Raw genomic sequence first — 27799 nt, forward strand, 5'->3', positions numbered from 1 at the left:
TATTCTTTACAAATTTAATTTTACATATGGAGGTATTCCGGGAAAATTTCCAAAGGAGTTGCGATTGTCTGGGGGATTTTTCCGTGGGGAGGGGAGAGATTTTCCATGGGGGAATTTCACAGGGAGAAACTTTCCATTGAGACATTGGGAGGGGAGAATTTCCAGAAAAAAATTTCCACAGAGGGAGTATTTTCAGCATGTTTTGAAAAACGGTTGGAAATTGGAATAAAAATTAGTCTTTTTTCAAACGAAAGCAGGCTAAAAATAATTCTCCAGGCGGAATTGTCCGCAAGAAGTTTTTTGGGTGAATTTTCAGCAGGGATGGAAATTTTATGAATATGGGGGATCTTACGCGAGAGTAAATTTCCAAGGAGGAATTTTCTTGGGGGGGGGGGGTTATATGGACAGAAAAGGTGGATTTTCTGGTGTTAGTTGAAAAACGATCAGAAAATAAATAAAAAACTAATTTTCTCAACTAAAACTAAGGCGCAATATTAAAACTTAAACCAACAGAAATTGTACCGTATATGAGGACAAATACCCCTCTTCAATACCTCGCTCTTTACGCTAATTTTTACTTTTTGTCCCAATTATTTAAGAACAACTCCTCAAACATAAGAGCCATCTAATTAGAGTAAGGATATTGTTAAAATACAAAAAGAAAATCAGGCGTGAAGATTAAGGTATTGAGGAAGGGTTATCCCCCTCATATACAGAACAATTTCTGTTCTTTTTAAGCTTTAGTGTTACTCCTTACTTTCAGTCGAAAAAAAAATTGCACCATTTTTCATTTATTTAATCACTGAAAGGCTGAACCAATTCTCAGTGGACATTGACATTGAAATGTTGCCGATTTGAATAGCCAAAAATAGCCAGTAGCTTATTTTTCTTGATCCTGAGCCCGAGGAATTCCGAATCAGGATTTTTGTTTTAATATTCGCTCATGTAATAGAAGTTTTTCTGTATTTTATTAAAAATTTGGAAAAAAAACTGTGCAAAATACTGTTTGTTATTGAATTTTGCCAAACCCTAAAGTTAATCTTAGCAAAAAAAAAGACAAGAAATATCGAAATCAATATATCGTTTATCGAATATCGCAATTAAAAACATCGATATATGGTTTAATCAAATTATCGCCGAACACTACAATTAACGTGATATTGATTTCTTTAACAAAATCAGAAACCATGATGCAGTTCACACATCGAACTTAATCAACCGATTGTTTTCACCGAACAGTCCCCAACACTGGTGCTTGGGGGGGGAATAGTCCCTCTATATTTGAGACTTCTTAGTAAAACATATTTATATTGAGATAATCAGCGACCAAAATTTTACTCCTTAGTCGATCAAAATTTAAAGAGGAAAAACTTTAACTGCTATAATCAGATATGTAGAGTTGAACAATTCGGTGCTTCGGTGGGGACTAGTTTGGATAAATGCTAAAGAGGGTCAAGCTGTTCTCAAAATCATAATATATGAAATGCTTCTCATTTTGTAAAAAGAAAAAAATTAGCTAAATTAGGGTATACCTTTCCTATAATGCATGATTTCAATTGTAATTTTGGAAAACCGCCTGACAATTGGAGGTAGATAGCCTGTAAAAACAAGGCAGTTCCGACTGAGTTTAATTAACGCATTATTGGAAGTATAGCATGAGCTTTTGCCTAAGTCTAGATTCATTACTAAGGAGCTCTATGTGCAACAGATTCGATAAAGTATATTTTCTTCGCAAAATTAAATCGTCAAGTAAAGATTCAATTCATTAAAATGACAAAACAAGAGATTAAAAAATAAATAAGATACTCCAATTGTACTATAATTCTTCATAACGTTTTCTACTCCTTTGGCAGGTGCAAGCTTCTCTCTGAGCATCTTTGTATGGTTTGCATCCTAAAGCGATGGTAGCTGTGTATAGTAGCTTGGCATTAGCTTTGCATCCTAAAAAAGTGAAAAATGTTGAAGCCAAACGCCTTCCGTAAAATATAATTATTTTTAGATAGTGGTGTTTTGTACTGAAACAAAGTCAACGGATTCCCCATTTCAGTGGTTTATGGTTGCCCAATGTGTGGATTCCATAAACTAGGATACATCTTCACGTGACATACACGAAAAATTACAATTCATCCCAAAAATTGCAAGTTGCATTTGTATTAAAATAGATCACAGAGTAGAAGAAATAGCAGAAGCCGACACTTCCTACAATTACAGAGAAGGAAGCCTGATCCCTCAAAAAAAAATTCATAATAATTTATTTTAAACACCCCCCCCCCCATGTTCTTCCCTTTTCCATCTAAAGTTAATTCTCGTGCATTACATAGTTTATATGTAAAAGCTACGAGACTCAACTACAAGTATTCTCCTTTCAACCTCAAAATTCATCTGGTTCGATTCCCACCCTTTTCTTTTTTTCGGCTGCTGTTCAGTAGATGAAGCTTGATCGTCCCTATGCATGTGCACTGCCGGATTTCTATAGGAAAAAAAGGTACAACTTAAAATTGAACAAGAGCTTGAAGCTTCACGAGCCTCCCCTTTGCTCTCAATTTTAAAAGTTGAAATGCAAAATCATTGTTCAAGCGTCCGTAGATAAAAGGCATTATAGCAGTCTTTTAAGTAGAAAGGCATGCGTTTTCTATCTTCTATTGATTTACGTCAGGCAATAAGAAATCCGAATTCACATTTCACAAAGAAGAATCCGAATAGCACATAAAGAAGTACTGCGCCTTTATCACGTTTTCAACTGTCCTACCCCCTGTCCCAAGGCGAATCCTCTGATGCCTTTTCCCTCCAAGGAAAAATTCTCTAGTAATTCCCCAAATCTTGGATTAATTTCTTGCGACAAACGTAAAATACAAGCGTATCTAAACGACCGAATGCTATACAATATAAGCGACGAAGTTGCACGCGATTAACTGAAATTCCTCCAACATAAGCTTGATTTCCAAGAGCTCTTAATAAGCATCAAATCACAAGACTAACCAGCACACACATTCGACTATCTCGGAACGAGACTGGTTTTAAAGACGAAATAGATACGCTTGCGAGAACCGAAAGCCAGATTAATCATGGAGATGATAAAGCCCTTCCTTTTGCTAAGATATTTTGCAGCACGCCAGTTTATGAAGGTTTTAGTTCTTCAATGCTGCCTCTTCGATGATAAAAGACATTGGTATAGCTTTAAAACCATTACAAATATACCTTAATCAATTTTTTCAGCTCAGAGAGACTCATGGAACGAAAAGATACCTCTGTCCAAGTCGATGGCAAAGAACCTTCGTCTGGCTAGGCTAAGAGTGAGTGTTTTTTTTTGGTACCGGACCCTCCTGGTTTTACTGTCTCGTTTAAATACCCTTATTCTGAAGGACATAATTACTATTAAAATACTTTATTCACTAAATACTTTATTCACTACGATAGCTTTAAGCTGACATGAGCATGCCAATATTAAAAAACAAAAAACAACATAATAATAATAATACAAGCAGCTAACAAAAACAGCAACAACAAAAATTCAAAGCAGCAAGTACCGCCTAAAGATCAACACAATAAGATATAAGGAAAATGTTCAGTAACAAAAATCTACGATAAATGATGAAATACTACAAAAGAAAAGAAGCAATATATCTTTCTTTTGCCGAAGTGAATATCTCTTGAATTGATTAGTGTGCTGGTATTATGTCTAGTCAGTCCAGAGGGGCATTTAGTTTCCAGGTCGCCTTGGAAGGAAAGAATAATGCAATGGCGAAAGTTGGGATAGAGGCATTTTAGCCCAAAGTCCATGGTGATTTTATTTCTTTTACTTTGAAGGAAGTCAGATGAACCGGGTTTAGACCATCTTCTTAAGTAGATACGGAAGAGCCTAGAATAATTTTTAGAGCCCTTTCTTGAATATTCTCAATTTTAGAAGTCTGAATTTTCGTGCGGCATGGATGCCAAATAGGGCATGCGTATTCAAGTGAGGGTGGAATATAATAACAGTGGATACAGTAGTTCTTAAGCTAGTCATCAGACTAGTAAATCTTTAAGTGGAGAAAAGGATTTTAGCAGAAAGCTATTAGATTTGACCGATATCGTTACATTAGACTTAAATTTAAAAGAAAATTAAAATGATGGAACGTTTTTTATTGTTCAGAGTACACTACACTTTATAAAGATCGCATTCCAGTGTTTCAATTAAGGAATCAATAAAAATTCTGTAGTAAAGATACTTACATGTCAAACTTAAAATAGTTAAGTCAACTGCAAGCTTAGAGCAATTTTTGTAATTGCTCTTAACACTGTTGAAAACCGTCAAAAAGGATATAGCGCCTAATTCAGTTTCTTGGGAAGACCCATGAAAAATGCTGATACAATTAGACTTATACCCTTTGGAGGGACACGGTGCTCCCGATCAAAGTCTCCCCCAGGGAGACTTTTTGACCAGCCATAAACTTGCTGCAATACATGCAAAAAGTCAATTGGTTTTCTCCTCTTGGCGAAACATTAACTACTTGTTTAAAGTAAAGAGTAGCACAGATCCATTTCTGATCTAACTCATTAACGTCTACACAAACTGCAATTGCAGTGAAAGGGTAATGACAGAAGTTTGTCACTGCTGAATTTTTTACGTATATATCACACAGGAAAGTTTTTAGGTATTGCAGATACACTCGATTTTAAAATCGGCCCGGGGACAGTAATAAATACAGAAAAAAAACGGCCTTGTCCATAATCCACAAGACTTCTAAATTTAGCAGGTTAAGTATTTAAAGACACTTAATCAGTCGATTTGATTCTGATATAGAGCTAGATTCAAGATAAGCGGAACAGTTCATACAAATCAAAGATAAGGGCCAATCCAAAATTAGGAATGGGCAGTAGAAACTGAAGCAGAAACAGTTGTACCAGTACTTTCAGCCTTCGTTTATATTTCATCAACATTAGCCCACGAAGCCTCCCAAATCAATTTTGAACCAATACCATACAGAAAGTGTCTAAAGAGGGCGATATGTCTGAGGCAAGATATGTAAAGTGGGAATAATCAAGCTGGGCCAAAAAGGGTAAGATAAAAGAATATTTATATCTCAGTATGCGTGGTGGAAGAAAATTCAAAATTACCTTTATAGTCAATAGGTGCATGAGCTGTATAAAGCTTACATGTTTCATATAAACATTTCTTGAAAAGTAGGTCACAGTAATCTCTGTCAGAGCCACATGTACCATAGCAAAGGTCATGCTCATGACAACATTCTTCTAAATTTTCGTTGGACAGTTGATTTCTCTTCCACTTAAAAAAAAAAACACAAAGCATGTTACTTGCTTGTCGACGTGAAGGAGAGGCTTCCAACCTTATTATAGTGATACTTGTTATTTCGACAAAATTACCACATTGGTTTCCAGACTCTAAGGCAGTGTCTCACAAACTATCATATTTGATCAAAAATAACTGTAGAAGTATACATTTATTATAACTTATCAAAAAGTGGAAAAAAGCGGTTGAAATTTAATATTTATTCGGCAATGGCGTCTATATCTGTACGAATATGAGATAGGTACATCTCCATTCTTCTGCAACATTGCACAGTCATTTTCTCTTTTTGTTTCTTAACGTTGCAAATGGTGAAATATCCAAATGGCCAGTTGTATCCAAAATTTAAAAATCCATTTTAAAAAAATATAGTAAAACATTAAGTTATTTTTTATCTTCTTTGCTATTCAATTTTGAGATTTGCCGCACGGTAGCGTAATATTTGCGGCAGCTTACAGTGCCGAGGCACATGCAATTGAAATGAAAATGCATTAATGACCGGTAATTTTTTTAGTAATACAGTGAAAAAAAATATGCTACAAAAATAACAATAATATTAAAATTCCGGATGTTTTGGTTTCACATCCAGAAGCCTTTATCACCTGAAAAAATAGACTAAATAAAACATATAAAGAACAGGCCTGGATTTACCAGTAAGGTAAATCCAGACCTGGATTTCCCCACTAGGCCCGGGCCTAGGGTCGCACAATGCCAGGGGGTGCAACAAACTATCACTGAATGATTTTTTTCTCAACAAAAAATGGATTGATGTAATTTATCGTCAAAGTCCCAGGTGCGCTCCGCCGCCGGGCTGCCTATTCACAGAACTTATAAACTGTTACATGTCTGCCAAGCATGGCAGCTGAGAGTTTGGTATCGCCTCTCTCTTTCATAACTATTGGCTCATTAGTTGCGTTCTGTTTGTGCTTCCATTATCCCTAAATTTCCAAGGATTTCTCCGAAATCTCGCGAACACGGAGCAGCAAAAATGCTTGGGTCTGGAAGCGTCAACCCCTTAAATCCAGCCCTGATAAAGAAAAACAATAAATGCTATACAAAAAAGAAAAATGAAAGACAACTCAAATTTAAACAAAAGCCAATAATTAAGACATTAAAGCATAACTAACAATGTAACAAAGCAAGAAGTCTGCTATATGTTTATTGCACGTCTTAATTATCTTCTATGTATAATTCTATGTATAGGAAACAATTTTTTTTTAATTTTACGTGTGCAGTAGAGGTCAAGGAACTATTATGTTTGAAAAAAAAAGTGAATTTTTAGCAACGCTAATCTGGCACAAGCTCGTTGACTTCTTCCAAAGTTTATTTTATTTTTATTTCTTGATCTTATTTACTATTAATGGTTTATTTTTTATAAAACATTTATAAATAGGATTTAATCACTATTCCCCTTCGTCTCTATTTAAACTAATTTCCTTACACATAATTTTTTTATTCCTATAATTCCTCTAAAACTTTGTAATAACCAAGATAATTATCAACTATTTTTGTTTCGTCAAAAATGACCTATATTATGGTGAGGAAGATCAAATAGACATTCAGCAACTTTTGCATAAAAAATTATTTATAAAGGAATTAGTACAATAGATGGTGTAAATATCGATTAAATCCAAATTACCAGGGTTTAGTGAAAAAAAGCTAAAACAATATATACTTTCAATAGTCAAGAAGATCAAGAAATTTTGCATAATTAGCCTCACGCAAGTTTGAATTAAAATACATATTAAAAAAAATGTAGGAAGAAGTCAACGAGCTTGTGGCAGAGTAGGTTTGCAAAAAATTCATTCATTTTTTCAAACATAATAGTTCCTTAACCTGTACTTGATTTTAACCTAGGGCACACGTAAAATTTTCAAATAAAAATACCGTTTCCTCTTGATAGAATTCCATATCAGAAGACAATTCGGACGGTCAATAAACATATAGCAGATATCTCTCTTTGTTTCATTATTATTCGCGCTTTGGTTTCTTTGCCATTGTATTGTGTCTTAATGCGAGTTTCCTTTCGTTTTTTTTTATTGTTTTCTATATAGTGTTGGTTGTTTCTTTTTCTTTATGTTTTGTTTAGGCTAGTTTTTTTTTTTCATTGATAAAGGCTTCCGGATGTGATCCGAAATATTTGGATTTTATTATTATTTTTGTGTGAGATTTGTTTTTAAGTTTCACTATCTTATTAAAAAAAATATACCCGTTATTAATATATTTTCGTTTGAACTATAAATGGGAAAGCATAATGCTCTAAGAAATTATTGCCGATGCACATAGTTGAAAAACCCCTGCTCTAAAGCAGCAATTAACATGAAATACAGTCTCTATGCTGCCATAGAGACTGCTCATGTTTGAATTCATTCAGCCCTCATAGTTATTGGTATATTTTTTTAATTTCTAATTTCAGCTTTCTTAAAACATCGTTTTTTCATCTATGGGTCTTTTGTTTCCTCTTGGTTCTGGTTGCGTTCTATTTTTATTTAGTTTTTTTTTACATTCTGTTTTTCCTGCTTCTCACGGATTTCCTTTTTTTATTTAATTTTCTCCATTTTTGGACATTTTGATACTTCTTGTTATTCTGAAGACGACTAAGCCGAAATACTTGCGCTTTTCCTAATTTTATTCATTGTGTAAAAATTTCCCGTAATACGTTCCTTTCTTTTGCTTTATTGTTCCTACGTTTGTCTTGTTTTGTTAGTACTTCTACCTAAGTAAATCTGTCTTAAGTAAGTGAGTGTAGTAAGTACCATAAGATACCAGCTCCAAACCCATCTGCGAGTTACCGCCACCTTTGCTGAGGATAAGCATAAGGCTCATTGGCTGATCCTCACGTTATGAAGCAATGGTGTCTCTTGAAAATTAGCACCTGCTGTTTACCAACCAGTAATACAGAGTCTCTAGTTGCTAGATTAGCGACACAGAGAGTAATTGAAGACGCCAGGAGTCTTTATATGAAGAAAAAAATGTTCTTCAAACCAGAAGCACCAAAGAACTTGATTTGTTTTCCTATATTTCGGGCGTCACTTCCAAATTATCCAAGTCGCTCTCCAAAGCTTTTCTAACGCTGATTCTTAAAAAACAGTTTCTGTCTTCTCATCCACTTTTGATAAATTGTGCTTAAAGAAACAAAACAGAAAAGAAGTGATTCTTAGGAATCACTTAAGAGTTTTACTCAATGTTTCCAATTTGTACTCAAGTGAGGTGGGATTTTTAACTATTTCCAGCAATCAGAGCCAAAAAAGAGAAAGGCTTTGTAATATTGAAGAAGATGTGAGGGATATTTTAACCTCATATTTGTTTAGATATAGAAGCCATTACTAAATAATATTAAGTTCGTCTTTCACATTAAAATTGTTCCACTTGAGATCATGGTCGTAACGGTAAGCGCAACCTAGTAAAGAAAGAACCTCGACCCTTAGAAATCTAATATTAAAAAAAAGCGCATTTAAAAAAAACTGACAAGTGAGAAAAAAACGTCATTTTAAGTATAGTGGGTCTGCATGCAAAATGTGTTTGGTGCAATTATTCTGTATATTAGATAGATAGATAAGTGTGTTTCAAAGCCAAATATACGGCCATGAACACAGTAAAATAACATAAATGAAAGGCATAAATTACATAAACTTTGATTAGCGATCATCATAAAACACTTAAATGAAACACTACATAAACCTAATAATAGTATTTAACACTTGGAAAAACGGTCACTGAAAAGAAAACCCATTTAATACATGGAAAAAACACTTAGATGAAACATTAGATTTACTTTATACTGTTTTTTTTAAACAAAATTTCCAGATACCTCATTATTCTTCTAATTTTTTAGTGGTCATATACCTAGAAAGAACTGTTTTCTGACTTCAAACTATCCAAATACTTTATTCCCCCCCCATGTGCAAATATATAGCCCAAATTATATATTTCCTATATATTCTGTCACTTGTCTTTGTCTTGTCTCTCGCTAAGCTGAAAAAAACTAACGAAGAAATTGGTTTTGTTCTTGAGTTTTACACAGCGTAAACTTTAGTGAGCTGCTCATAATACACAAATACCGAAATTTTTCATGGAGAGAGAGCCGGATTTCCCGGTATCATTTAAAAAAGATCAGAAATTAAATTTAAAAAAAAAACAAGTTTTTTCAACTGAAGTTAGGATCAACATCAAAACTTAAAACGAACAGAAATTATTACGTATTTGAAAGGAGTTGCCCCTTCCACTGTTATTTCAAATCTTTTTTCAAAACAAAATAGAAATCACCTATGGTATTTTTTCCAGAGGATTCCTCCCCCCTCCCCCCACTCCTCACTCAAGTTAACGCTGTGTAAAACTTGAGAACAAAACCGGTTTCTTCGTTAGTTTTTTTTCATCTTAGCGCGATACAAGACGAAGAAAAGTGACCGAATACACGGGAAATATATAATTTGGGCTATATATTTACGCATAAGGGGGGGGGGGGGAGTAAAGTATTTGGATAGTTTGAAGTCAGAAAACAGTTCTTACTTCATAATATGCAGAATAATTGTACCTACTTTACCCCCCCCCCCCTAATGTAAAAATATATACCCCAAATTTGTTTCTAAAGTAACGAGGAAACCAGTTTGTTCTCGAGTTTTACGCATCGTAATCTTTAGTCAGTGGCGCAATCGGATTTTTTATGGAGAGAACTTTAACGTAAAAAGCGAGGTCTTGAGGAGGAGGCACTCCCTTTCAATGTATGCCATAATTTCAGTTCGTTTTAAGGTTTGACGTTGCTCCTCACTTTCAATTGAAAAACTTTTTTTTTTATATTTAATTACTTACAGATAGTATTTGTTAATGGGAAACATAAGTTTTTTAAAGAAAAGTAAAAAGCCTCATTAAACCAAAAATGAGCAGAAATAAAGTCAAATAATCTTCAGAATAAAAACTATGGAGTAAAATAGAAACAAATTTAAAAAGATATAAAATTTATATGAAAAAGACTATGTCAATAAAAATGAACGGAAATTAATATAAAAAACTTTCCATAATACAAGTTTGTCAAAGAATAGTAAACAGCCTAGTTAAGGCAAAAATGAGTAGACATAAATTCAGAAAATTTTCCAAGCGTAAAACTACCACAAATCACCATAAATAAATGAATTGAACCCAAAACGAACAGAAATTACAATAAATAACCTATTCAAACTCAAATAGCAACAATTTGCATGAGTAGGGCTGACAACCCCCCACACTTTCCCAAGACCAGAACATAATTTGCACTTTACAGAAAAGAAAATACATTTTAAATGTTTTTCACTTTTTTGACTTAAACAAATAAAAAAGTATTAGGATTATAAGGAATAGATATCAAAATATGTATATCAAACATACAATACACGGTTATTATTTTTTTTTAAGCGAAGTGAAAATTACTTTCTGATCTGAAGAAGATTTGGGCGTTGTCAACCATAATCCTTTTCCTTTTTGCTCGTTTTGAGTTTGACTAGGTTATCTATTGTAATTTCTGTTAGTTTTGGGTTTTATTTATTTGTTGATGGTGATTTGTGGTAGTTCTACACTTGGAAGATAAGAAAAACAAACTCGTAGAATTTGACAACGCTTTTGTCCGTAAAAACTTAAACAATTTAGAATTTGTTGGTTCCCAAAACCAACTATCCTTTCAAAGGATAGCCAAACCTTCTTAAACTTTTTGGTACTATATTTTTTAGCTTAATTTTGATGATTGTTCACCTATATTTTTTTCTTCTTCAGTTTTTTTTTAATCTGGCACCCGCTACAGCCAAAAATTGCAGAAGTTCATATGGAAGTCTTTTCAACACAAATGGATTTGTGTTTTTTTTCCAGGTTTTTAAGATACTTCTGGTGTGTAAATTCCTCTTTTTCCCGTTCCTTAGCACTTTTCAACGAAAAAAAAAAAAAAGTTTCAAATTTAGAAACCTTATTTTCCACAGGGGGAGGGTATTTTCCGCAAGGGTATTTTCCAAGGAGGGGTTACTTTCCGTGGTGGGGGGGGGGCATTTTCCAGGGGGTTTAACTCACATACCCCCATTCACTATATTCATTTATGTGTTTTTACTGTGTTCATGGCCGTATATTTGGCTTTAAAATCCACTTATTTATCTATCTATCTAATATGCAGAATAATTGCACCAAACCCATTTTGCATGCAGACCCGCTATACTTTACACCTCCCCCCCCTTTAATATGAAAATCTATATCCCAAATTCGTTTCTAAAGTAACGAGGAAACTAACGAAAAAAACGGCGTGTTCTCGAATTTTACGCAGCGTAAACTTGAGCGAGTGGCGCATAATACACAAGTATCAAAATTCCTTCCCCCTATGGAAATTAAAAAAATAAAACTCAAATAAAATTCTCAAATTTGGAAAGCCTTATTTTCCACTGGGGGGGGGGTATTTTCCGAGGGGGTAATCTCCGGGGGAGGGGGGGGTGTAAACGCCTAGAACCGAAATGACCATGGCTTAAAACCGAATACAGGAAACATACAGTCCTCTCGCTTGAACAACAAAGAAAATAATTTTTTTGCATGTGTCGGATGCGTCCTCGTTTTTCGTTTTTTTCCTCCACTGCTAGCAGGGTACTGAAACAACATAGAAAGGTGTTTAAGGGCCCATTTTAAAGGAAATTTCAGTATCTAAGCGCTTTTGCAAGTACCAAAACATAACGTTAAAAATAAATCCATTTTTTTGACAAAAACTTTTGAGCATAGGCCCAAAAAGCCAGCAAAGCTAGATGTTTGACTAGCGCACTAGGTGGGTTTACTCTGATACAGTTGCTGGTTGGTGAAATATTCCGACCAGACATATTTTGTTTTTTAGATGAAATAAAAATGTTTTAAGCTTGTAAGAAGACAATATGAATAAAGCTACAATAAGGCACTAAATAAATATATTGATGAAAGGTTCATAAGCTTCAAGAGAAGATTTGTAAACGAATATGAAGACAATTTACCTCAAATCCATATGTTCCGCAACCGTTGCTATGTGTTACATAGTTTTCATTAGCGACAACTTCATAACCTATAAAAAAATTGCATAAAGTATGTCCCTGTAATTAATATCCTTAATATAATTTACAAAACAGGTTACTTGTCTTCATACCAGTAAACAGACAAAAAAAAAAAAAAAAAAAAAAAAATAATCGATTTTCAAAGTTTTTGGAGTTAAGCAAATCTGTGATTTTCGTAATTTGTATTTACTGTTCGATCAGGATTTAAATTCTCAATCGTGATTATGGGCTACAATGTTTGGGTTTCAACAGTGGATTGACATTTATCAAAAGTTAAATTGAGTGTGACTATGAAGTCAATGAAAATAATATGGAATGTTAGAATTAGAACAGATATAAGTAAAAATCAGATATATCCTTGAACTCCAAAAAAAACACATACAGAATCATAAGGAATGTTTATAATTGGAAGTGCGATAAATTGGTACTGATTTTTTTTTTTTTTTATTATAATTTTGGCGATTTCCTTTTTTTATGCTTATTTTTTGTTACAAAAAATATTGTAAGTAGCAGCCTAATAGTAAAAAGGCTTATGGTTGATATAATAGGTTTTAATAAAATTCTCGCGCCAGAGCAGCTCAGATTTTTGTTATGAACTCTATTCTTACCTTGAGAATGAGTAAGTGTTTCCAAAAGCCTATGTTGCCTTTCTATGGCGTCAATTCAGGGGGGGGCAGCCTTTATTTAGCCAAAAATTTATTGCTGATGCTAAATAGCGTAATTTGGAAATTTAACCAAAGGAAGAGGACCCAAACAGACGTATTGAAGCCCTTTACTTGGAAACAAGGGAGCCAAGAGTTTCTCAATGCTAGGGAATTTTCAGAAATAGTGTATGCTTGGAGTGGAGCTAGATAGCGCTTCCTTAAACAGCGTGTTAAAAATAATGCTTCTGAAACTGTCCAAAACATAGGTCCCTTTAGAGACTAAATGGATTTTAGAAGAGATAAATATAGCACAAAATGTTCTATTTCAAGAAAAACAGCAAGTTTTCTTTTCGAAAATGAAATTTAGTCCATATTCCTTAACACTAGTTTCAAAAATCAAGTTTAAGGTTCAGGGTAAAAAAATTACAAACCGAATTTTTCATCAGAACCATCATTTAATGCTGCTTTTACGAAACAGCATAAGAAAACAAGGATAACATTATTTACTTATTGTATATAAAATGATTGCATGTAAAATAGCATTGTTTAACAGAACAATATTCAACAGGAAAGCCAGAGCCTGGAAAAGGCACAGCAAGGAAAAGCACAAGAAAATTGGCAGAGGTATGCGAAGGCTCAGAACCTCGCCTCCAGTATAAATAGGAAACTGAAGTCTCAACATGAGAAGCTTGCCACAGATATCAAGGTAAACCCCAAATCCTTCTGGAGACATGTTTCTGCTAAAAACCCTAACTATCACACCATTCCTGACCTCAAATATAATGGCATAATCCACTCATCATCAGTAGATGATGCTAATGTATTGAATACTCAGTTCGCCTCTGCCTTCACCATTCAATCTTGTCCAACTATCCCTGCAGCACCATCAATTTTTAAGTCTGATCCAATGCCTAAATTTTCCATTACTGAAGGAATGGTCTTAGCTATCCTTGATGAGCTTGGTATAAACAAATCCAAGGGATCAGATTGGATACACCCAAGGCTCCTCAAGGAGTGCCCAAATGTTCTCAGTTCTTGGAAATTAACAACATTCTCACTTCCACTCAACATGGCTTCAGATCTTTAATATCCGTTGATACTAATTTAATACAAACATGTGAGCATGTTACATCACTGCTGGATAAAGATTTCCCTGTCGAAATGGTGCTCATGTACCTCTCAAAAGCACTTGACAGGGTTTGTCATGAATTCCTCATCACCAAACTAAAAGCAGCAGCTGTTGATGATGTTATTGTCAAGTGGATACAAACTTTCCTTTCAGAAAGAACACAAGTTGTGAGAGTTCATGACTCCCAAGGTGTCCTTCATTTCTCCTTTTCTACAATTGTTTTAAGCAGCGTTCCCCTGAGGACCATTCTTGGGCCAAGTTTTTTCCACTTCTATGGAAATGATGCACCCAATCTTCTCTCGAACCTCCTAGCTCTTTATGATGACGATTCGGAATTTGTTGGTAAAGCAGCTTCATCCTCTGACCTGCAATCTATCCAAATGGACCTTGACATTCTTGGGACTTGGACTGATTCATGGTTCCTTTCTTTTAATAGTGATAAATGCCATGTAATCCACTTCGGCAATCACAATACACATCGGCAGTACCATCTTCAATATAGGCCCATTTTGGCAGTCTGTGAAGAAAGAAATCTTGGAGTCATTGTTGATCGTCAACTTAAGAACAGCGCCCATGCAAAATCTGTATCGTCGTATGTCCTCCAATCTCTCGGAATGATCAAAAGAACTATCTCCAGCAGACGCCCAAGTGTGTTTATGAAGCTCTACAAGACACTAGTTCGCCCGCGCCTAGAGGTTGGAATGTCCCTGGCGTCACCTTACTTCAAGAAGGACAAGGAAACACAAGAAAGAGTCACTTGAAGTTTCCTACTTTCAAATTCCGGAGGAAACATGGCGACATGAATATGGCCCACAAAATTATTTCCAAAAATGTTCTCCCTGGTCTACTTGACCCACCCCCCCCTCCGTAGAACGCTCTGTGACAAGAGGGCATTCCAAGAAAATCTTTAAGAAACGCTTCTAAATCCGAGAAAGAAGCCATTTCTTCAGTCAGGGACTAACAAACTTGTGGAATCAACTGTCTGCAGATACAGTGGCTGCTGATCCGACGGGTGCATTCAAGCATAATTTTGACAAAGAATGGCAACAGCAAGAGTTCCTGTACAACTGAGAAGCTGTCGAGTCCTCAACCCAAATGTAGCAAGCAACCACATCAAACAACCTACAGAAGTCATAACAGAGCATTACAAGGATGAAAAGTCCTTAGATTCGCTCCAAAATGCAATTTAAGGTAATAGTTTTTTTTTTGCCCCAGAGAAGTTTCAGCTAACATATATATTTTACCCTGAGTTTAGTTTAAAAAATTACTCCTCATCACATACGTACTTATTTCTTTGATCTCCTCACTACTACAAGAAGGTCATTAAACTAAGCACAGATAACAAAAAGACCAAAAGACAAAATTAAATGCAGACAGTCAAATAAAGGGCATGGCTTTGTAAAAACTAATATAAAGGATGTCAACTATACAATTTCTTTAGATTTGGAGGCAGGTAACAACAAAACCCAATGAATGAAATCATCTTTTCAGAGGAATTATATATATATATATATATATATATATATATATATATATATATATATATATATATATATATGTATATATTATATACTATATTTATAAGTGAGTAATAATTGTATATGTAAGTACTTATTTATTTTTCTCGAAAACGGCTCCATATTTTTTCGGGAAAATTGGTATCTTGGATAGCCTATACTCGAATAAATAAACGATCTAGATAGGTTTAAAGCCTGAGAAAATTTGTTGAGAGCCTTAGATTTGTTTTTTTTTTGCAAATGATGTCATGTACTATGTTAGTACATCATATAAGCATTTCTTATGACATCATATAAGCCATCTCTTATATGATGTCATGCATAGCATAAATAAGATTATTGAGTTTTCAACGCCTCAGTTATTTACATAATATAATGTCCGTTGGTGGGCCCAAAAAACCAAAATTTGCAGTTGCAGTTACTATAAATGACGATTTTTTGGAACCAACACCTGAACTATCAAACGTGATAAGATGTGAAGATCGAAAACCTGGACCATCAATTGCAGCAACACCAATAGGGGCAGCTAAAGCAAAGGCCATTGCTAAATTGTGTCGAGTAATCAAAATATTAAAACTTGTCAAAAATGAATAAAAAGCGATGGCGTGTCAATAAGGAAAATGAAGAGCAAAGACACGCTCGGTTACAAGAACAGCGGCGGCGTGTCAAAAATGAAAATCAAGTGACAATTCAAAAGATTTATCCAGAAATTAAGGACTTTTGGCCCTTGGTATCATTTCTGTATAGATTTTTGAGAATCTGAGATTTTCCAGGATTTTCAGACATTTTCTGAATTGATAACTCATTTCTGCAAGAATTTTCGGTTTAGGTACAAATTACCATAATCGAAAATCAACATACTATTAAACATTCTTTGGTTTGTGTTTTGTCTTGTTTCCTTTACCTCTGTGACGCCTTGCAATGTTAGAACTTCTAAAGATCATTAAAATTTGAAGTCAAAAATCTGTTCTATCACATTTCACCTATCTTAAATAGTCAGAAGAGAAATCTAGGTAAGCTTAATAAGGCAGTAAGCTAACTGTGATAAACAGCAATTCTTATCCTAATATTCATTGAGCTAGAGGAATGCTTCAGAGATCTGAGCATCAAACTTGAATCAAGCTTGCAAAATAAAAGATACACGCCAATTCATATTAGTGTTGGTCACATAAGCGTAAAAATACAAGACAATAATAGGCCTGGTGGTAGAATATTGTTCCTCAATGTCGTATCCAACATGGAAACGTGACTCACAGCAAATTGAAAAGGTTCAACATCGGGCATCAAAGTTTGTGCCATATTTGAGTCATTTACCATTTCAGCGCCGACTGCATTGTTTATGACTTCCTTCCCTGCAGTTTCCATGGGACAGGATTGACCTGATCAATACCTTCTGTATTATGAAGGGTGTTGATAATGTTGGCTGGGCTGATATCTTCAAGCTTAGTCATTATTCAGCCACTCGACAAAACTTGCATAAACTGTATCAGACATGAGTGCACAAGAAGATAGGTCAATGTAGCTTTATTAGCCAAGCAGCAAAACTTTGGAATAGTTTACCTGATACCATAGTTTCAGCCCAAACAGTGAAAACAAGTAAGAGTGCTCTTGTTGAAACTGAGTTCTATGAAAAATAGTTTTTGTAATATAGTTAGTTGTATAGTTGTTTTACTGAAGAATATTTTTTGTTTTGTGTTTTGCAGTGTTGCTGCTGAGTTGTCATTTTTTGCATTCATACTGCGACAAGCCTATGGCTTTCTCCTGCGTTGAATAAAATAAATAAATAAATGCAAAGTGTTGTAAGAGGGAAATTTGTAAGAAATGATAGCCAGCACTGGTTAAGAATTCAAAAGAGAAATGCCATGGATTTGTTTTTTGTTGCTTGGCACACTCTGGTAGTGACCATCCCCTAAACTAGTAAAAATAGACTTTCTAGTAAGATTTTGTAGAGTATTCAAGAAGAACATTTTGGTATTTCAAGCAGTATTGTACGATTTGAGTCCAAAAATATGAAACTAGGTATTCCCCCACAATGGGGCCTATGGCCAAAAAACTGGGAAAGGGGAAAGCAAAAAAAAACCAAACAAATAAAAATAAAAAAAGCAAGCTGATCACTGTCACCATTAAGAAGATGCAGAAGCATTTAAAATCATTTTGCAATCCTCAGTCTTCCTGTCTTGTTGGCTGACAGTCATAAAGCCGAAGACCCAATAAGCAAATTCTCTCAGAGGACTAGCCATCATCGGGAGCTGTTGAGAATTTGTGGTTTGACTAGTGAGAAGAGCAGTGGTAAAGATGGGAGTTTTCGGTAGAGCGGATTTGTCTTTGTGCCTTTTACCTTGGTGAAGAAAAGACAGAATAAAAATACTAAATTATACAGAAAGGGTTTTGATTGATCTGACAACAATGAGAATTAGTTTTATTACAGAAAGTAACTTGTTTAAAAAACACACGTACAACTAAAATAAATGGAAATTTTGAAGAAAACTCTACCAGGTTTTTAGCCTGACCTAAATGGGAAAAAATGAATGACAAGCAGGGGCGTCCCGAGCCTCATTTTATTGGGAGGGGGGAGGGCCGACCTTCATAAATTTTACCGAATTTCTACCTGATTTATGGCAAATTTTCTGCAGAAATCAAGAATCTTGCTAAATTTCTGCTGTTTTTGCAAAATTTTTGCCGAAATTTTCGCATTCTGCGCAAATTTTACTGACTACAAAAAAAGTTTTTTTTTGACTACAAAAAATTTTACTGACTACAAAAAGGCGTCCCCTCGGGACGCCTCTGACGACAAGGGCCACTAAGATATACATATTTATATGCAATACACAGTAATAACATAAGTTATATATGATTTATTAATTTTTAGCATTCAAGATCTTTTAATACATACAGTATAAAAACACTAAGCTGAAACATATTTCCATTGAAGTCATACATGCGGTTTTATTCATCCAATGACTCATTTAGAAATAACTTGCAGCTTGTCATATTGCATGGTGCTCTCCCATCCACAATTTTGGGCAATAAAGCTTCCATATAGAATTTATGCAGTTCCAGGAATATTTTATGGTGCCAGAAATTTTTATTTTAACTGATCTCTTCCACATGGATGTCCCTCTACCAAAGTAAACAAAAACAGTCAAGGTCACAGCCCTCCAGCTGCATCTGAACTTGGTAAAAATAATTATGATTCCTCTTCAATTGAACACTGTGTTTATTATCTAGAAAAATGCCTTTATTTCTCTTCAGAGAGTTAGCCATTAAAATGTCCTTAGTGTTGAGGAGGTACTTCACTTCAAGAATCACTCTTCTTTCTCCAGGAAGAGCAACAATGGCATCAGGACTGGCAGCAAGAAACCCTTGAGTCTTATGAACAAACAGTCCAGCAGGAATAGCCTTGCAATCTGATTTTGCTGTAATACAAGAAACCCTTGATTGAGTCTCATGAAGAAACAGTCCAGCAGGAATAATCCTGCAATTTAATTTTTGCTGTAACACAGCTACAGCCATAAGTTCATATACATGCCCATGCTCCATTGTTTTGTTTTACAATCAGGGGCATATAATAGTTGTTATACCATCAAAGCTGCAGCTCTCCCTTGTCTTTTGCAAATTGCTTCTGATACTGAAGCTGTGAGGTGACTTTTCTAGCTTCCTGCCTGATGTTGTCCAGGGAATTTCTTATAAACCAGGTTCATTCTTCTATGTGAAGAATATCAATATCTAAAAACTGGAGTCACAGCAACAGCACTGCAAAGCTTTGCAATAGCAAGGTCAGAAGGACTAAGTTCAAGAGCATTTGCTTCTGGTTTGTAGTTTTGATCAGATTCTGCCTGAATAGATTTCTGAAACTGGGCGCATTCAAACCATCACAATGGAGAATCTCAGATCCAATCAAGTGCTTTTTCACACATTCAATCCCAGTTGTGCTGACTCATGTATATTATCTTGCAGCCTTGTTGACCATATGTTTTCCCCCCTCTAATAAGACAAGCTACAAAACTTACAAAGTATCTTGCAAAGCTCATGGTAGTGCCTCCTATCAGCAGCCAGGAACTTCTTGTAAGTGGCTCTGATGTACAATAAATGTGACTCAGGAATATGTTTCTGGGAGTTTCCTCAGTCAATAGATTCAGGAGAGCTCTTGCATTTTTCTAGTACTTTGAATAGTCTCTGTGGTCATCACAAAAAAAAAATAAATAAAGGGGTTAGGCTTTCAGCACCTTGACTAATTCCTTGGCTGATTTTTTTTCTTTTTGTGGCAGAAGCAATCGCATTTCTGACAAAATTGTGCATTTTTTATACATAGGGTAAAGGTACCAATGATTCAACAGTTTTTGTAAAAAAAAAAAACACTTTTTCTACTCTAGAAGGCTTAATTTGAATCAGATTTAATTCTGATTTCAAATATATAAGTTTCATCAAGTTTAATCTCACCTATCAAAAGTTTTGCCTGAGAAAATTTGGCTGATTTTCGAAAAAAGGGGAAAAGACCCCCTAAAAGTTATAGAACCATAATGAAAATAAAACCATCATATTCAGCGTATCAGAGAACCCTACTGTAGAGGTTTCAAGCTCCTATCTACAAAAATGTGGAATTTTCAATTTTTTGCCAGAAGAAAGATCACGGATGCGTGTTTATTTGTTTTTTTTTTCCCCAGGGGTGATCGTATCGACCCAGTGGTCCTAGAATATCATGGGAGGGCTCATTGGAATGTAAATTAAAAGGTCTAGTGCCCTTTTTAAGTGACTAAAAATGGAGGGCAACTACGCCCCCTCCCACGCTCATTTTTTTCCCAAAGTCACCCGATCAAAATTGTGAGATAGCTATTTTGTTCAGCATGGTCGAAAATATTATAACTATGTCTTTCGGGATGACTTAATCCCTCGAAGCCCCCAGGGGGAGGGCTGAAAGTTATGAAGTTTACCCAATGTTAACATATAGTATTGGTTATTGGAAAGTATACAGACGTGTTCAGGGGGAATTTTTTCTGGTAGTGGGGGGTGGGGGTGGGTCGGGGGTTATATGGAAGGATCTTCTCGTGAAGGAAGTTATTCGGGGGGAAGGGACATTGCTATGAAGGGGTGCCGGATTTCCCATCATTATTTAAAAAAAATTAGTAATAAATAATTAAAAAAATCAAATTAAAAAATTATGAATTGGCAAGTTAATTCGTAAGTTACGTATATTTATTACTAATAAAAACGTTCGTAAATAAAATGAAACAAGTTTCGAGAAAGCCATTTAACCAAATAAAAGTAAATTAATATGAAAATTTTGGTTTAATTATTCATGTACGGTGAGTTAAGATCAAAACCTGCATTTATTCAAAAGTGTTCAAAAATTAAATAAAAAAAACAAGTTTTTGTAACTGAAAGTAAGGAGCAACATTAATACTTAAAACGAACAGAAATTATTTCGTATATGAAAGGGGCTGTCCCCTCCTCAAAGCCTCACTCTTTACGCTAAACTTTTACTCTATTTAACAACTTTATTTTTTTAAAAAGAAAAAAAATTTAGCGTAAAGAGAGAGGCGTTGAGGAGGGGACAGCCCCTTTCATATACGGAATAATTTCTGTTCGTTTTAAGTTTTAATGTCGCTCCTTACTTTCAGTTAAAAAAACTTGTTTTTTTTTATCTAATAATATAATAGTGTGATATAGCTCTCTTTATAAACGCTATCTGGAATGGCCTACTTTCTCTCAGCTTTAATGGTGTAGCAAAGATTTCTTTGTTGTCCACAATTAGTGTTGTCAACATTTGGCCATTCCAACCTTAATCTACCAGTTTAATCCACTTTAGAAATTTTAGCTTTGACTATCCTTTGTCTGAAAAGTCCAGAATTCTTGAAATATGCATGTTCTACTTAAGATTATTAGAAGTTTGTGACACCAAGGAGTTTAACAGGTTTCATTAGCATTTTGGGTGGGATAGACATTCCATGCTAATAAGGGAGGGGTTTAGAGACAATGTTTTGTATTTTACAGATTGGGATCTATTTGAAAGAAAACATGTATAAAATTTACTAAGAGAGGGTGTACTTCAAATTTATTCAGTGATAAATGAATTAGGGTGCTGTGATCAACCAAGTCAAATGCTTAAAAATATGAACATAGCATGACACAAAGCAGCAGTTCCTCAGATAAGGGAAAAATCTTGCATCATATCTGCAAAACCACAATAAAAAAAAATTAACGTTTTTTTCATGTGAAATATTATTGTAAATAATAATCATCAAAATCTCTTGTTGTTGAGAAAGTACCCATAAATTTGACAACTCGTATATTTTTGTCAGAGGACCCTTGGATTTTGACACCAACTGTTTCTCATCTGTTTTACATGTTCAGTGATGTTTTGACAGAGTCACCTATATTTTGACAGGGCCTGTTGCTGTCTGTAAAAAATTTTACAAGGTTACCACAAGATATTCTCAAAAGAAATGAATTTCATAATAGAAGTCAATATCTACATCTGAATTTGGCTAAAGGAACATTGTTATTTGGTCTGGTATTCCACTACATCAGACAAGAATTTTTGACACTTGGAAAATAGTTTTGTCAGTATAACATTAGCTGCCATTTTAACTTAATTTTATCAAAAAAAGCCAATATGGCTACATTTTAGAGAACATCAGATGTATCTTGTTGCATTGGTGCTGATCCCAACTTTTTTTTGCAAAAAAAAAAAATAACTCAATAATGACAGTTTGAACATTACATAGCTAAAAAATTGTTGGGATCTCATTTTGTGTCGAAAACAGGAAACTGATTGAATTGAGTATTCTTTTCTTATCTGGGTGTATCAGATATAGTGTCCACGTTTCGAATTGTCAAAATATAACGACGGCTTCAAGAGATGGTGTTCTGAGTCATGACTAAGCAGAGTTATCCTGTTTTGAAGAAAATTATTGACAGTGGTTCCAAAATTGCACTGTCAAATCATTGGTGCCTTTGCCCTAAAGGGGTTAGAAACTTCTTACACATGGGAATTCCTTTTCTGCTTTGGTATAGCCTGGTCTTTAGACACTTACACATGCAGTTGGTGCATTCTATTTTTCTATGCATCTGTTGCAGTTAACTTTTGCTAAAAATCTCTGAAAGTGTTTGAATCTCCACTGGTGACAATTTTTGTGTGCAGTAAAGAATACATTTTTGACATTGTTTGAAAAGCATCAACAACTACATAAAATCTAATTTTTGTGCTTGGCCTGTCTCAGTTCTTTAGGCATCTATACTCTGCTTTAGGTACGTCTTTCTGATTTTGAAAATGCATACAGACACTACAAAGCACTTTTGGCTTTTTGTTTCTTTTGGTGTTGGCAACTGGTTCTACTCAGGCCACTTGTGGCTTCTGTCTTGCTTGTCCTGAGCTTGCCTCACTACTACTATGTTTCTTACTTGTGTTTCCTCCTAAAGCCTGTTCAGTGTGAATGGTGACTTCTTCCTAACATGACTCACATTCGAAAATGAATCAAGACTATAAGCCTGTTCCCCATTCCCCAAACAACATGTTTGAAACTTGATTGATGTCCTTGCAGCTGTCAAAAGAAATAATCAGGATTTGGATGGTTTCAGTACAAAAAAGATTTAAGAATAACACAGCTCAAAACTTTCCACAAGGAAAACAAGCCATTTCAAACCAAGTATTTACAAAAAAGGGGTCAAATTGCTACCATCCCAGTTCTTTCCCAGATGTTTCCAAATAACCAAGCAATCAGCAAAGCCAAGTACAATGACCTCACTCTCTTCTTCCCTTCATCTCAGAGGGTTTCTCCTGGTTTTGCAGAAAACTTCTGTATGAAAAGGTACTTCACAAATACATTCCAGACAAAGCTGAGCTTCCCAAAGAAGAGTGTTTGCTCTTTGATAGATTTTGGTTTGTTTTACATATTGAAATGATGATTTGTAAGTAAAAAAAAATAAGTTTAAAGGGAATTGGCTCTTATATTTCACTAAGAATCAGTTTTTAAAGTTTCAAGTTTCTTAAGTTCTGATTTGTTAAAAAGATTCTTTCATTGTATTTACTCTCCTGTAAAATTAGATACCTTTTATCAAAATGCCATGGGTTTCTGCACAATGAAAATACCTAATCAAATTCTGAATTAGGGTAAAGGACTGGATATCAAGAGTTGATTAAATTGATTTTGAGTTGATTGAACTCAAAAGGACACTCAAGAAGAGGAGTTAGGTTAATCCAGATGAAATATACCTAAATATGATGAAAATATAATACTTTAGTGAAAAAATTATGGAAACTACAACAGAGAATTGCAGAATTCAGGACACCCAGAGCACATTATATTAAATGGTTTCTAACCTCACCAAAAAACCAACTCTATGTATAAGATATTTAATTAAAATATACCTATATAAAATATAATTTCTTAAACCAAATTGGCCTGACATCACATAAAGAAAGAAAAAAAAAGCAAAATGGGGTTGTTATAGGCCAAATGAAAATACTGAAAAAACACAACAAAGTGATATTTTGAGAGGACAAATGCCTCTCTTCTTCAGCGCAAAGCGAAATAATGTATCCAAGGAAAGTGCCAAAGAAAAAAAACAACAAAAACAAACAAGGAAAGTCAATGTAAAAAGAACCAAAAAATTAAAAGAGGAATAAAATTCAATAAAAGCCAAAAGGTTGTTTGCTAGTATCCATTGATGGCAAATCATAATTTTTTAAATTTTGTGCAAATTGCAGATATTGGCAAATAACTCGCTTTTATGGTTGTTAGGTATTTGGTTTTAATTCTTATAATTTTTGGCTTTTATTGAATTTTATTCATCTTTTAAGTTTTTGGTTATTTGGTTCTTTTCACATTGAATTTCTGCATTTGTTTGTTGTTGTTTTTTTTCTTTGGCACTTTCCTTGGATACATTATTTTGTTTTGCACAGAAGAAGAGAGACATTTGTCCTCTCAAAATATTCACTTTGTTGTGTTTTTTTACTATTTTCATTTGGCCTATAAAAACCCCATTTTTGCTTGTTTTCTTTCTTTATGTACATAAAATATACAATTTATCTCTCTCATGCTAAGCTGATTATCACTAAGTACATGTTGAAACACAGAAAAAAAAAACAATTTTACTTGGACCAAGAGCTTGAGCGGAGTGGCTATAAGACATAAGTACTCTAAAGAAAAAAATATACCTGGAAATATCAATGCTGGCATTATCTTTTTCAAAAAATTTAGAAACTGCTTCAAGGTAAATGCAGGTAAAAACTTCACAAATTTACATGATCAATAAAAATGAATTTTGATAAACCATAGCCTACTGGTATTTTGTATGCCTTCTTTTGTTTGTTTCTAATCATTTTTTTAGAGGAAAGGCAAGAGGGTAATTTTGTGCTTATTTTTTTCTATTTGCTGTCATTTGGTTAGCCTACTGCAAAGTTTATGGTGCAGAAAACACACCCTTATCTACAGACATCAGGATAATATTTAACATTTTAGCATAATGTTTATAAATTCAAATTTTGTGGAACTATATTGTTATAAATCAATTATTCAAAAGAAATATATTCATATTAAATTACAGGATCCTTAGTGCCTTTAGGGAAACATCCGTGTTACAGCACTCTCTAGATGGCTGTCAGTTGGTTTGTCAAGTCTTGTTTCTCTGATACTTGGCTATCTGAAATTCTGCAGGTTTCCATGATAAGTGTTTGTGAGTGAAGTGTGGGATATTTTTTGGCTTCCTGTGTGTTAACAGTTTTAAGTCAATAAAGTCAGATGTTTAAGAGTCATGTGTTCTTTCCAGAATTTGTCGAGTCCATTTTTGAATATGTTTAGCGTGTCTGCTTACACAACACTTTTTGGAAGACTGTTCAAGTCGTCTACAGCTCTTACACTCCAGAAATTGGCTCTTGATTTATTTAGGGCATGGGGCTTGAACACTTTTACCAATTGACCTTGTGTAGTCTGGGTTTTTGGGGGTTGAAAGTGATTTTCGAAGCTGAGTTTTTCCAATTTGTTTTTCATTTTGTACATCTGGATTTGGTCTCCTCTTTTTCTTCTTTACTTGAGTGTTGGAAGTTGCAGCTTCTGTAACCTCTCTTCGTAGCTCATCTCTTTGAAGCCTGGAAGAAGCTTTGTGGCTTGTCTTTGAACTTTTTCTATCTTGGCTGAGTCTGTTTTACAGTGAGGCCCACATATAATATTACCATAGTCAATAGTTGATCTTACTAACCCTTTGTACAGCTTTACAATGGTCTGCTGGTTGAGATACTTGAAGCTCTGCCTAATGAGACCAGTGAGTTGAGAGGCCTTTGAAGCTATTTTGCTTGTATGGTTATGAAACTTGAGCTGAGAGTCAATAATGATTCCAAGGTCTATTTCTGATTCCACTGTCTCTAATGGTACCCTTGCACCTATTCTACTTTTTATAGTTAACTGTGGGGCTGTTTCTTTTCTCTTGCCAATCTTTTGTTTTGCTTGTGTTGAAGTTTAGCCCAAGGTTTTTCAGGTTTTCTGTCAGTTTGTTGATGTCTGCTTGAATAATGACTTTGTCCATGTGTGATGCCATTTTTCTGTAGAGTTTAGTGTCATCTGCAAAAGTCTTGGTAGAGCTTGAGATACCTCTGTTAATTTTGTTGATAAATAGTATGAACAGGAGGGGCCCAAGAACACTACCTTGAATGGCTCCACTTGTTACTCTGGCTGGTTCAGAAAGTGTCTCACCAACCCTGACTCTTTGTGTTCAGTTTTTCAGGAAAGACTCAACCCAGTTTAGTAGTTGTGGCTGGAGATCAAAATCTTGTAGGTGTTTGACGAGATGTGGATGGGAGATGCTCTCAAATGCTTTTTCAACATCAAACAATACTACCAGGATATTGGGGCCTTCTTCCAGAGCTTGGGTCCCTTTGTTGAGCATGTCTAATAGTTGTGTGGTACAACTTTTGTTTGGAAGGAACCCATACTGATCTGGGTTTATCAGCTTGTTCTCCAGGACATGATGTAGTATGTGGTCTCTGATACACCCTTCCATTAGTTTACTGACCAGTGACGTGAGACATACTGATCTGTAATTTTCTGCATTTGCCCTTTCCCCTTTCTTATGGATGGGCACAACATCATGCCAGATTTTTTATACAGAAATAGTATGTTTTAGTGACTTTTAAAACCATTTCTAGTGATGGTCACTTTTTAGTGTGGTGACAGAAACCTCTTGGAGCCCTTTTAAGGGCTCAAAATGGAATTTTGCCCAGACTTAGTTATTGCATTTGGAAACAACGTAAAAAGGCATCAAGTAATGTGTCCACTTCCTTCCTAGCTAAATTACACAAAAAACTGAAAAGTGGCCAATTTTAATGATCTAAACTGAGGCTAGCTCATGAGAAAGGGTATCAATAGTAAGTTCATGAGTAAGGCTATCAACAGAAAGGGTCTGTTAGTGAAAGAGTAGCCCACCAGCAGAAGGCATGTCATTATTAAACTAAATTAAAAAATCATGACCCTAGCCTAATATACTACTGAAACCGAAATCTAGCAACTTTAACCATTATTTTACCATTTTTACAAGCGAAAGGCTCACACTCTTCGTCTATAGTTGTATCTATAAAATCTTGTACACTTTCAATTGTTTCTACAACATTTTTCAGATAACCAAAGCCATCATTCAAAACATTTTTAGCATTAGAAAGGGTTTCCTTGATGTTTTCTAGAAAATCAGCATTTACATATATTGACACAAAACAGATGAAGGGCATATATCTATATAATTGCATCCTGAAACATTTGAAGACCACGTTATTTTATTTTGAACTGAACTTTAAAATATGGACGTTGCCATATTAGACAATTGAATTTTCCGTTAGCTCCCGGAAACAAAATAATTACAAATTGCACAGATTGGCAGATTGGAGTTACAAAGTATTACTCCTCAAAATATCTATTTTCCTGCTTAACCAACACTATAAAAGACAATATTCAAGATATAAAAAATATACATTTTGCAGCTTTTCTTGACTTCGAAGGTTCTTATGATAAGGACTCTCATTATTTTTTACTTGTGAACCTACTACAGAGGATAAGCCATTTCATTTCTTACTTGGTTCTACATAATCAATACAGTCCCAACCAATCAAAAGTTTCCCCTAGGTTTTAGGTGCTTATTTTTCGCAATGCTCTGTAGGGTGTCAATACAATATATATATAAATACACAACAAGCCGATGAAATTGTAAATATGTGAACT

The 27799-nt window shown here is 34.7% G+C and overlaps 1 protein-coding gene across 1 annotated transcript; it reads right to left on the bottom strand.

Annotated features, from left to right (window-relative positions):
• Positions 1-1685: 1685 nt before the first annotated feature.
• Positions 1686-27350, bottom strand: GXIVsPLA2 (phospholipase A2 group XII). Its single transcript, XM_089098638.1, has 4 exons — positions 27114-27350; positions 12250-12317; positions 5098-5266; positions 1686-1941 (listed from the first exon to the last, which is right to left on the bottom strand). The coding sequence occupies exons 1-4, from the start codon at positions 27328-27330 to the stop codon at positions 1817-1819; spliced, it is 579 nt and encodes a 192-aa protein (XP_088954764.1). The 5' UTR covers positions 27331-27350; the 3' UTR covers positions 1686-1816.
• Positions 27351-27799: the final 449 nt, after the last annotated feature.

The sequence above is a fragment of the Artemia sp. Qi Xiang Cuo genome, chromosome 13 (genome assembly GCF_049724085.1).
Source record: "Artemia sp. Qi Xiang Cuo chromosome 13, ASM4972408v1, whole genome shotgun sequence".
NCBI lineage: Eukaryota > Metazoa > Arthropoda > Branchiopoda > Anostraca > Artemiidae > Artemia > Artemia sp. Qi Xiang Cuo.